This window comes from Doryrhamphus excisus, linkage group LG4 (assembly GCF_037039965.1).
Source record: "Doryrhamphus excisus strain RoL-2023G ecotype Guam linkage group LG4, RoL_Dexc_Guam_v1.1, whole genome shotgun sequence".
Classification (NCBI taxonomy): domain Eukaryota; kingdom Metazoa; phylum Chordata; class Actinopteri; order Syngnathiformes; family Syngnathidae; genus Doryrhamphus; species Doryrhamphus excisus.
The window spans coordinates 2,077,178-2,089,189 of NC_136360.1; the positions used below are offsets into that span (position 1 = coordinate 2,077,178).

The 12,012-nt window shown below is 39.8% G+C and overlaps 2 protein-coding genes across 2 annotated transcripts; one reads left to right on the plus strand and one right to left on the minus strand.

Annotated features, from left to right (window-relative positions):
- Positions 1-240: 240 nt before the first annotated feature.
- Positions 241-2,907, minus strand: insl5a (insulin-like 5a). The gene is made up of 2 exons (XM_058073620.2): positions 2,669-2,907; positions 241-591 (listed from the first exon to the last, which is right to left on the minus strand). The coding sequence occupies exons 1-2, from the start codon at positions 2,841-2,843 to the stop codon at positions 440-442; spliced, it is 327 nt and encodes a 108-aa protein (XP_057929603.1). The 5' UTR covers positions 2,844-2,907; the 3' UTR covers positions 241-439.
- Positions 2,908-6,126: 3,219 nt separating this feature from the next.
- pars2 (prolyl-tRNA synthetase 2, mitochondrial) lies at positions 6,127-11,933 on the plus strand. The gene is made up of 4 exons (XM_058073387.2): positions 6,127-6,278; positions 7,675-8,005; positions 8,189-8,434; positions 10,345-11,933. Exons 2-4 carry the CDS (start codon positions 7,682-7,684, stop codon positions 11,224-11,226), a joined length of 1,452 nt encoding a protein of 483 aa, XP_057929370.2. The 5' UTR covers positions 6,127-6,278; positions 7,675-7,681; the 3' UTR covers positions 11,227-11,933.
- The last annotated feature ends 79 nt before the right edge of the window (positions 11,934-12,012 follow it).

Consider the following 12,012-nt stretch of genomic DNA (forward strand, 5'->3'; position numbering starts at 1 on the left):
TTGTGCAAAAGAACACAAACGTAAAAAGAACGTGAGTCCTCCATGTGCAACAACATTTATTTCACAAAAAAAAAAATAGTAAAATTAAACAGTTCCAAGATATAAATAAAAAAAAAACAAACAAACATGGGCATTAAAATCAAAGAATACACATTTCTCATCCTATCAATCTGATAGTATTGCATTACACACTCTTAACTACTTTCCCTGAGTTCCTGTTCTTTATTGGTTTACTTTTTAAAAAAAAAAAAAAATTTTTGAAGAAATCTTATTCTAGTGATTCACATCTACATTTAATTTAAACTCCCCTAACACATAAGACATACATTATATTGTAAAAAAAAAAAAACCAACACATTCTAGTTGCTATAGCGATCATGTTGTCTAAGTGCTGTGATTTATATTTGCATTCTAGTAAGTTTGTGGTCCGTGGTGGTGCTCAGCACAGGAAGGTGAGGTCGCTCTTCCTGCATCCCACCTGGCAGCAGACTGTGGACAGGATGTTGTTTATGTCCCGTCTGATCAAGTCTGAGCCTGGGTAACTTTTCATGCTGGGCAAACTTTCCAAACTGTTCTCATCTCTGGATAGACCTGGATCAACAACACACAAAAAAAAAAAAAAAACGGCATATGATCTGCATCATTATTGTTTACATGACAGATGGAGTCGATCCATCTGGTTTTAATTGAGTATGATGTTCCCATTAAAAAAGAAACACTAATGGCAAAGTAGATTTCCGCTATGCTATTTGTCGTGTGCAGTGTAGCTTTCCTCTTTGCGATCAGTCCAGCTGATAGCCTGAATTAGTGACTGCGCTACTCAGCCTCCATACGAGCTTTTAATCTTAATATGTGGGCCCCTTGGCTTAATGATGCAGACAGCATGTCCCCGTCAGCCCACACACCAGTGGAACATTTTGGATTAGTGGTATATCACAGAGTAAATAAACTATGTCATGCTTAGGGACGTGTCTCGTATTGTGTATTGTAATATTGTAATATTGTTACATTAATATCTCGGTGAATGTGTATTATATTTGTGAAATGCAGAATAATGTGTTGCTTATTATGTCCAATAATTGTATATATTGGATATTAAACATTCATGATTTGCTAATTTTTTTAAAATATATATATATCAGTGGACAAGTGGTTGGCATATTGGCCACACAGTCAAAAAGACCAGGGTTCGAATCTCTGTGTGGAGTTTGCATGTTCTCCCCGTGCATGCGTGGGTTTTCTCCGGGTACTCCGGTTTCCTCCCACATTCCAAAAACATGCTAGGTTAATTGGCGACATTCATCAGTATTGAGTACCTATTTATTTTATTCTTAAAACCAGTAATTCGCAATTGGTTTTGACTGCGGCAACCCAAATTTCAGAAATTTTTTAACTCTTCAAATATTTTAGCGAATAGCCCAAACAAGGACATGTGACACATTTATGGACATCGGGTCATTACATTTTATTTTTGGTACCCAGGCAAGACCCCTGACCCACTTTTGGGTCTCAAACCTCCAGTTGAGAATCACTGATTTTTGATTAGTCGTTAGGTTTAGTGTGTGAAGCGGATTGTGTTGCGAGTAAACAGTGGCAATTGAAGAGAGAAGGGGAGCATTCTGAAGCTGAATCTAATAATTACAACACTTTTATTGCAAATGTTGATACAAAATCGGAGAAGGATATCAAATAACAGGAGGGTTTGAGCTGTGGGCAGATCAATTGTGTCCCAAAAAGTATTCATTCATTCATTCATTCATTTTCTACCGCTTAATCTCACGACGAATTTCCCCAACCAAATTTTCAAAAAATTATTTCCAGTCATTTCTTCTAAAATGACATTATTTTTTTCATAATATTACGGGTTTATTCTTTTCAAATTGCCAATTTTTTTCTCAATATTTTGACTTTATTCTTGCAAAATTACAGCTGATTTTCCAGTTCTGTTAACTATTTCAACTTTCTTCTTGTAAGTTTCTATGCCGCTTATCCTCACTAGGATTGTGGGGGTGTGCTGGAGCCTATCCCAGCTGACTTCAGGCGAAAGGCGGGGTTCACCCTGGACTGGTGGCCAGCCAATCACAGGGCACATATAGACAAACAACCATTCACACTCACATTTATATCTATGGACAATTTGGAGTCGCTAATTAACCTAGCATGTTTTTGGAATGTGGGAGGAAACCGGAGTACCCGGAGAAAACCCACGCATGCACGGGGAGAACATGCAAACTCCACACAGAGATGGCCGAGTTTGGGATTGAACTCGGGTATCCTAGCTGTGAGGCCTGCGTGCTAACCACTCGATCACTGTGCAAAAAGTCTTGCATTCAGACTCTATAGATCTACTGTGGAGTGCAAAGTGTCAGATCAAATAGATAAAATAGACATAAACAAAGTAGTAATGTGAGTGTGAATGGTTGTTTGTCTATATGTGCCCTGTGATTGGCTGGCCACCAGTCCAGCGTGTACCCCGCCTCTCGCCCGAAGACAGCTGGGATAGGCTCCAGCACCCCCCGCGACCCTCATGAGGATAAACGGTAGAAAATGAATGAATGAATGAAAGTAGTAAAGCACAAATTTAATACCCAAGATCTGAGCGTTTAGTGAATATGTTGGTTAGGAGCAAATAACTGGTACTAAAGTATAAGATCTAGAGTTGTCTCACCATCCATGTCTGACTCTGTGAGGAACCTCCTCCAGCGGGATCCTCCACAGGTGTACACCACAGCCCTCATCAACTCTCGGCCACACAATTTCACCGCCTTCACTTCCGCCCTCGCCCTGTCCACGCAGCATACGGCGGCGCACATCAGCAGAGGCAAGACCAACAAAACCCGCATCCTGGATAACTAAAATGTTTTTTTTTTTAGTTTTTTTTTTTTTTTTTTTAATCTCTCTTCTGGTTTCTGCCGCAAACTTTGACTGCTCTGTCTGCTCTCCCCGCTATATACCCGTACACCTTTCAGTTCCTGGATGCTGAGGATGTCTGCACCTCCTACTGACTGCTGCTTAGCCCATCCCAGTCCTATACAAAGTACACACACGTACAATTGTAACGCCATTTCCGTTTCCATCCCCTTTGACCATTTTTGGGGAATCCATCAGCCGCCACATAGCAATCAAATTAAACGAAGGCAACCTTGACTACATAGCGATTGCACGACCTTCAATGTTGTACACGGCTAATTAGATGATGCAAAGTGATCCCCGTCTTGCACTCAAGCAGATGTTTGGTTCGTTTACGACACTTTGATAGCCGGGCTGCCCTCTTACTTTACAGCAGTTTGGTACATAGAAGAGGAAAAAGTCAATGTTGACACTCCCATCAACCACCTCATGATGGTGGTGATGATGATGGTGCATTGATTGTCAGTATGACATTTCAGCATCATTGCTATCAGCAAGCTCACTTTGGGCGTTCATGCAATTATATCATGCTTTCTTGAGCAGAGTGGCGCCCGTGTTTGAGGAAAACGAGAGATGTTTTTGTTTGGGAAAGTGTTTTCTGACTTCAGCGGTATAACGCCTTTCCATATTTAGATGCATTCACTTGCATTTACATGATAGAATGTGAGCTGATTCATTATTATGAGGCTAAAATATTGAAACTTGTTTGATAGGCAGCTCAATTTGAGTGTTGATACTGTTGTATCATTACAGGATCAGGAAGCACATCGATACTATAGAGATCAATATTTTCATATATCTTCTCTGTTTATTGTCACAAATGTGTGTTTTATTGTTGTGTTGTTCGCTAGAAGAGCGAAAAGCCAAAGAATTTGACCGAAACCAATACTGGAGTTGCACCAGTGACCTTATTTTGCTTGAGAAACTCAATGTAATTAAAAGTAATAAGGGAATATTTTTATTATAAGAAACTAATTCAACTTTTTTTCCATAATATTACTATGTATATCATCTCTGTTTATTGTCACAAATGTGTGTTTTATTGTTGTGTTGTTCGCTAGAAGAGCGAAAAGCCAAAGAATTTGACCGAAACCAATACTGGAGTTGCACCAGTGACCTTATTTTGCTTGAGAAACTCAATGTAATTAAAAGTAATAAGGGAATATTTTTATTATAAGAAACTAATTCAACTTTTTTTCCATAATATTACTATATCATCTCTGTTTATTGTCACAAATGTGTGTTTTATTGTTGTGTTGTTCGCTAGAAGAGCGAAAAGCCAAAGAATTTGACCGAAACCAATACTGGAGTTGCACCAGTGACCTTATTTTGCTTGAGAAACTCAATGTAATTAAAAGTAATAAGGGAATAATTTTATTATAAGAAACTAATTCAACTTTTTTTCCATAATATTACTATATCATCTCTGTTTATTGTCACAAATGTGTGTTTTATTGTTGTGTTGTTCGCTAGAAGGGCGAAAAGCCAAAGAATTTGACCGAAACCAATACTGGAGTTGCACCAGTGACCTTATTTTGCTTGAGAAACTCAATGTAATTAAAAGTAATAAGGGAATAATTTTATTATAAGAAACTAATTCAACTTTTTTTCCATAATATTACTATATCATCTCTGTTTATTGTCACAAATGTGTGTTTTATTGTTGTGTTGTTCGCTAGAAGAGCGAAAAGCCAAAGAATTTGACCGAAACCAATACTGGAGTTGCACCAGTGACCTTATTTTGCTTGAGAAACTCAATGTAATTAAAAGTAATAAGGGAATAATTTTATTATAAGAAACTAATTCAACTTTTTTTCCATAATATTACTATATCATCTCTGTTTATTGTCACAAATGTGTGTTTTATTGTTGTGTTGTTCGCTAGAAGAGCGAAAAGCCAAAGAATTTGACCGAAACAATACTGTAGTTGCACCAGTGACCTTATTTTGCTTGAGAAACTCAATGTTATTAAAGGTAATAAGGGAATATTTTTATTATAAGAAACGAATTCAACTTTTTTCCCATAATATTACTATATCATATACATTTTTCTCTTAATATTTTGACTTAAAAAAATTAATTAAAAATTAATTGAGTATGATGTTCTCATTAAAAAGAAACTAATGGCAAAAAAATACATTTTTTAGTTTCCTGGTTAATTTATGTCTTTTGATTGTCCTGCACACTAATTTTTTTTTTTTTTATGAAAGTGCGATTTCATTACAATTTATTTTCATTGTATATTTTTATTATGCATTTTTGGGGAAATCCATCCATCCATTTTCTGTGGTGTTTGTCCTCAATAACATTGTACGGATGATGAAGCCTATATCAGCTGACTTCGGGTGAGGCACAACCTGGACTGGTCATTTTTTTTTGGCGAATATCAAATTTTATTTTATAGGAGTCCAAATAATATGAAATTAAACAAAGAAATTAGTTTTTTTTTTTTGCAGATTGAATCTGTGCTGCGGGGCTTGTTTTATTTTCTCTATCTCACCGAGACAATTGGTCGCCTGTTTCTCTGAGAACTAATGTTGGAACAAGTCATGAACTACACACCCATTAATATATGTGTCTTTATGTATATCTGGAGCCTGAAGATGATATCTACAATGTCTGGCTGAAAGAAAGGAGCATGGGGAGACCTTCACCATCAGGTGCTATCTCCTGGCAGAATATTAGTTTAGATTATCAGGCATAAAATGCTATAAAGCCAGCCATGGTGCATTTACAGACTGTAGTGCAGCTTTCATCTCATATTCTTGCATGTTCAATTTTAAAAAATGGCTTAAATTTTAAAGATGTTCTGTGCAAAGTTAAAATGAGTCGACGTATGACCACACCTACTCAACAATGTTATTCAGTGAAGCGGAAACAATGCAGATTGTTGTTTACACCAGGGCTGAAGGACGGATGTGTACATTATGTGATGGAGAGGACATCTCATTGGACAATTCATACGTCACATCTAAGTAAATACAGCTCTGCAAGGTCATGTGTTATAGTCATTAAATGACTCGTTAAAAGCATTTTAAAACACAGTGTCCTTTCCTTTTTTATGTAAACGGTTTACTTTAGATCATGTGAAATTTATTGTAAAAAATCTGCAGATTTGGGTCATTTTTATTTTTTATTTAATCCACGTTTTACATTTTACAAAAGCATTGCTTTTCCTGAAATGCGGCCTTTACTCCTCCAAGCGGATAGGGGGCAGTATGGTGCGGCGAACGCGGACAGGAGGACCGGTTAGCTAAAGCATGGTGCTGACTGCAGAGCCCTTCAATGTTTTGAAGGATTATTAAATAAGTTAACAAGGTGTTTTGTAGTGTAGCAGAAAGAATTAGGCACTCGCGTATACACACGGTGTAAGTCTTACTTATTTTATTGTCATTTCATGTTGTCGTGAGCTAACTTCGAGTGCTTTTCACGGCTAACCCATGCTAAGTGAGCTAGCATAGCTAGAACGCACCCACCAGGAAATGATGTGTGTTTGTGACTACTACATTGACTCTTAAACCTGGGGGGTTTGTTGGATGTGCACATGGGTGCCTCACTACAGCAAATATGCACCTATTTCGACTTTCGAATTAAATATTATTAGTTATCTTAGTAAAATGAATATGCAGTTCTTAAGCTACGTTCACACCGACGCCGAATGTCGCGCTTTGAATCGGCGACGAATTCGGCGTCATTTTTCAAACAATCTCACGATCTCCTCAGATATGTTTAAGCTCTGATAAGCTCTGATACGAAATTCGTTCCCGCTTTAGGCGACAAATTAATTCCCGAATCGCTACGGCAACTCACGCTTTGATGCCGATTGATCAGGATTTGTTACGCTTTAAATCACGCTTTGATACGCTTTAATACTCATTGCTAAGCTTTGGTGCGCTTATCACGCTTTAAATAACGCTCTGATACGATTATCAAGCTCTCTTGTGCATTGATAGGCTCTGTTAAGCTCTGTTACGCAATGGAAAATTTCGAGACCCCGACTGCATCCCGCCTCTGATCCAGAGAATATTGTAGCGACCCTGACATATTCATGTTGACGTTGTGCTCTTGGGTGTCCGACTGTTCCGGGTGACTGTGAATGCACCAGGCGGTGGGGGCGTGTCTGGTGGAGGAAGTACTGTTGTGTTGCTGGCGGTGGTTGCAACGGCGTGGTTACGGCCGACAGTAGCCAGTATTATTGTTGTGCAATAAAAAGCTTGTCAGCGATCGCAGTCGTGTAATTTCCATAGCGTCGGCAACGACGCTACAATATATAAAGATGCAGCAGATCCATTGATCCTTTCAACCAAGCTCTGTTAAGCTTTCCTACGCTTTGAGCAAAACTTTGATAAGCTTTGTGACGCTTTGATAAGCTTTAATACGCTCTCCCCGCTTTACGCAATTCGTGACAGATCGCCTCAAATTTTTAAACAGTTAAATTTTTTGGCGCTTTTGCCGAATGTCCCGAATTGCTCAAAGCTTTCTTACGCTGTATTACGGTCTTTACGCTTTCATTAAGCTTTGTTACGCTTTGCCGCCGCTTTGCTCGCCGATTTAATTCGCCATCGATCCGGCGTCGGTGTGAACGTAGCTTTAAGGAGAAGGGTATAGCATTCTATACACTAGGAGCGGTGTTCGCCACCATCAATTGAATCATCTAAGTACCTTTCTACTTACTAAATATTTTGTGAATTTAAATTAAATAGGTCTGTACACAACTGAAGCATTTAAAAAAACAACTGATCACGTTTCTATTATTTGAATTAGGTCCACTATGGAGCCTGTAGTGCACCAGGTTCGACATAAAGTCTTTCAGACCCTTCACAGAATTGGACTGCTTTCCCGAAGCCACCATTCTGTCTGCACGGACCATTCACATAAACCCGCCTTATCTTCTGCTCGACAAATGAAACCCACACTCCTGGTGTCTCGTCTTTATCAGCCATCAAACCTGCGTGATGCAGGTCTTGACAGCCGAATGCAAGGGGACGCTACCTGTAAGAGCCAGAGACTCATGCAGCAAGCTGGACTCATTTATCCTTCCAATCCAGGCTGCTACTACTACCTTCCTGCTACTGTGCGCTCAATGGAGAAACTGGTGAGATTTCATTTTGTTGAAGGGACTGTATCATAATTATTAAAAAGATAAGAACATTACAAGAGGTTCCCATGAAAGATTATTTCATATATGCCCGCTTAATCACCGTCTCAATGCAGGAAAGTCTTTCTTCACCCAACAAAATGCACTAATAGTCATGTATAACTTCCTTTTATCCACCAGGTGAGAGTGATTGACCAGGAGATGCAGCAGATCGGTGGGCAAAAACTGGATATGCCTAGTTTGTGCTCAGCAGATCTCTGGAGAACCAGTGAGCGTTGGGACTTGATGGGAAAGGAACTGTTCCGTCTGAAAGATCGTCATAATGTCGACTACTGTTTGGGTCCCACACACGAGGAGGCTGTGACCACACTGGTGGCTCACCAAACCACCCTGTCCTACAGACAGCTCCCTCTGCTGCTTTACCAGGTCAGTATCCAACCTGTTATAGCCATTATTTACCGGTCTTAGTGATGGCCATATGCGGGAATACATTGGGAATTCATGAGAAATACAGTCATCCTTCATTTGTCGCTGTTACAGTAAAGTCTTGTTATATCGATATCGGTTAAAACGAATTACTACTTATTACGATACTATTTTCATTTCCCGGCAAATTTCTAGTCTTTTATGATATAATTAGCTCCGTTAGTATGATACCCGGTTATTATGATAATCCGGTTACTACGATGCCCTTTTCACCTCCCGCCAGCCAATTTGGTCTGCTTATATTGATACAAAAGCAGCTTAAATCAATCTTTGCTTAAGGATTTCAATACCAAAAAAAGAACACGGCGAACGGCTGCTTCCAGTCAACTTTCTTTTTCACACTTCCACCACCAGAGTGCAGCACACACAGCGGAAAACACCCGTCCCTCGCGCCTACCCCTCCGGGTGGCAACACCTTCCCTATCGATAGTTCCGGGGTGAATTATGTCCCGGTAACCGGTAATCACTACAGCGTAAGTTTATTTTTATTTACTGTAGTACAAAATTTATTGTAGTACAAAAGCATGCTAGATACGCAATCCATGAACTCAAGGAGAAAATTACATGCCATATCAAAGATCCGCCCACTTTTAATGCAGTTCGGCGCAGGATCGGATATATGGATAGTCCGGTTATATCGGTATTTTTTCCGACTCCCGAGAATATCGATATAACGAGACTTTACTGTAATTGTCTCCTGGCTCGACCGCGATAAGTGAATTTGCACTTGATTCCATAATGATAAATTGAATATTTCCACACTTGATCTTCTAAATACTTTTTTATACATTATTAGAGTCTTCTAGACATAAGATACATTTAACACATTTACATTTCTATTACCCAATGTAAATATAATCTAATAATCTAATATATATATATAACATAATCTGGTATATATATATAATATTATCTAATAATTACAACACTTTTATTGCAAATGTTGATACAAAATTGGAGAAAGATGTCAACTAACAGGAGGGTTTGAGCTGTGGACAGATCAATTGTGTCCCAGAAAGTATTCATTCATTCATTCATTTTCTACCGCTTATCCTCATGAGGGTCGCGGAGTGTGCTGGAGCCTATCCCAGCTGTCTTCGAGTGCGAGGCGGGGTACATCCTGGACTGGTGGCCAGCCAATCACAGGGCACATATAGACAAACAACCATTCACACTCACATTCATACCTATGGACAATTTGGAGTCGCCAATTAACCTAGCATGTTTTTGGAATGTGGGAGGAAACCGGAGTACCCGGAGAAAACTCACAAATGCACGGGGAGAACATGCAAACTCCACAGAGAGAATGCTGAGGGTGGAATTGAACTTGTGTCTCCTAGCTGCGAGGCCTGCGTGCTAAGCACACGGCCTCCGCCGTGCAGCCTATAATCAGACATTCATTCATTCATTTTCTACTGCTTTTTCCTCACGAGGGTCGCGGGGGTGCTGGAGCCTATCCCAGCTGTCTTCGGGCGAGAGGACTGGTCGCCAGCCAATCACAGGGCACATATAGACAAACAACCATTCACACTCACATTCATACCTATGGACAATTTGGAGTCGCTAATTAACCTAGCATGTTTTTGGAATGTGGGAGGAAACCGGAGTACCCGGAGAAAACCCACGCATGCACGGGGAGAACATGCAAACTCCACACAGAGATGGCCGAGGGTGGAATTGAACCCTGGTCTCCTAGCTGCGAGGCCTGCATGCTAACTACTCAACCGCCGTGCAGCCTATAGTCAGACATATTACACATAAATAGGATAACAGACTTAATGTTTTAACCTTTTTTCTTGTCCCCTCTTCGCTGGCACTTAACTTGATTTTTAAATTTTTGTCTTAAATAGATCACCCGCAAATTCCGAGATGAGCCGAAGCCAAGGTTTGGTCTTCTCCGAGGAAGGGAGTTCTACATGAAGGACATGTACTCTTTTGATGTTAGCGAGGAAGCTGCTCATAAAACATACAAGTCTGTGTGCCACGCATACACTCAGATTTTCACACGACTGGGCCTGCGTTGTGTTCAAGTGCAGGCCGACACTGGGAACATAGGTGGAAAACTCTCCCATGAGTTCCAGCTGCCCGCCGACATTGGCGAGGACAGGCTTCTGGTGTGTGGTAGCTGCTCCTTCTCAGCCAATGTAGAGACTATGGCGTCGGATCGAAGTGACTGCCCACAGTGCAAAAGCGGTATCTTAATGGAGTCTAAAGGCATTGAGGTCGGCCACACTTTCTACCTGGGCAAAAAGTACTCTCAAATGTTCAATGCCACCTTCAGCAATGCCCAGAACAAGACAGTTGTTGCAGAAATGGGCTGCTATGGCCTCGGCGTTACACGGATTCTTGCTGCAGCCATTGAAGTGATGTCAACAGAGGAACGCATCCGCTGGCCAGGTCTTCTAGCACCTTACCAGGTTTGTGTTTTACCCCCCAAGAAGGGCAGCAAGGCTGATGAGGCGACTGCTGTGGCGGAAGATCTCCTTGACACTTTTGCAGAGACTTTGCCTCATTTGAGAGGCGAAGTTGTTCTCGATGACCGTACCCAGTTAACCATTGGGAAAAGGTTGAAGGACGCCAGCCGACTGGGTTACCCGTATGTTATTGTGGTTGGACAGGGGGCGCTAGAGGACGTACCCAAATTTGAGGTTATCTGTCAACAAAGTGATGAGACGGTGTTTCTTAGTAAAGACGAACTCTTACAGCTTTTAGGAAAAGTGGAAACCATTTGATTGGAAAATGAGGTCTAATTTATATTTTAATTATCGATTAATCAACTGCTTTGAAGTGTGGTGTTGTTATAGTGGTAGTAGGAATTCAATCAAGGGCTTGGTATGATTGTGTGGCGTTGGTAAACTAGTGTGCATCCATTACAGTATATCAGTAGCTCCCAATTGCCCGTTACCTTTATTAAATTTGGAAAATTATCAAGGTCATTGAATGATTTTAGGCAAACATATTTGTATGAACATACTTATTTGTCAACAATTTAACAATGTTGGCTACGACAATGTCAAGCACATTTATATCATGTCACAAAATAAAATAATTCCTTTTGTAATACATAATTGTTTGAGGAAAAATAAAGGTCATAGTGCAAAAATAGCCCAAAAAAAATCAAAATCTATGACTGCACTTATTCATATCGTATGGTGTTTTGCTCCCAGTACACTCAATGAATGTGTAAACAATACTTTCTGCACTATCATCTACATTAGGGTCTCCCTCTAATAACATAATAAGTTTTTCCTCATAGAAGACACAAGACAATTCGATTAATTCCTAAATTGAATTACAGTACAGTAGTTCCACTCAGAAGTCAACTTAAATTACATTACTCAAATTATTTTTATCATTCAGGACATACTGTAGCATCACTGACTGCCAAAGGAAAAATGTATTCTATATTGTGTGGTTGCAGACTAACGTAAGCGAAAATAAAAATATACATAAATAAATTGGATGTTGTCGATTGTGATTACTTTTGGTTTTACTCGTTTCCGGACTGATGTGGAACG

What these genes read in the sequence shown, in the direction of transcription:
- insl5a (XM_058073620.2), bottom strand. Translation starts at nt 2,843, where the DNA reads ATGCGGGTTTTGTTGGTCTTGCCTCTGCTGATGTGCGCCGCCGTATGC. An exon ending in CACAGAGTCAGACATGGATG is followed by an intron (nt 592 to 2,668) that starts GTGAGACAACTC and finishes TTGTTGATCCAG; the next exon opens with GTCTATCCAGAGATGAGAAC.
- pars2 (XM_058073387.2), top strand. Translation starts at nt 7,682, where the DNA reads ATGGAGCCTGTAGTGCACCAGGTTCGACATAAAGTCTTTCAGACCCTT. An exon ending in TGCGCTCAATGGAGAAACTG is followed by an intron (nt 8,006 to 8,188) that starts GTGAGATTTCAT and finishes TTTATCCACCAG; the next exon opens with GTGAGAGTGATTGACCAGGA. An exon ending in TCCCTCTGCTGCTTTACCAG is followed by an intron (nt 8,435 to 10,344) that starts GTCAGTATCCAA and finishes TGTCTTAAATAG; the next exon opens with ATCACCCGCAAATTCCGAGA.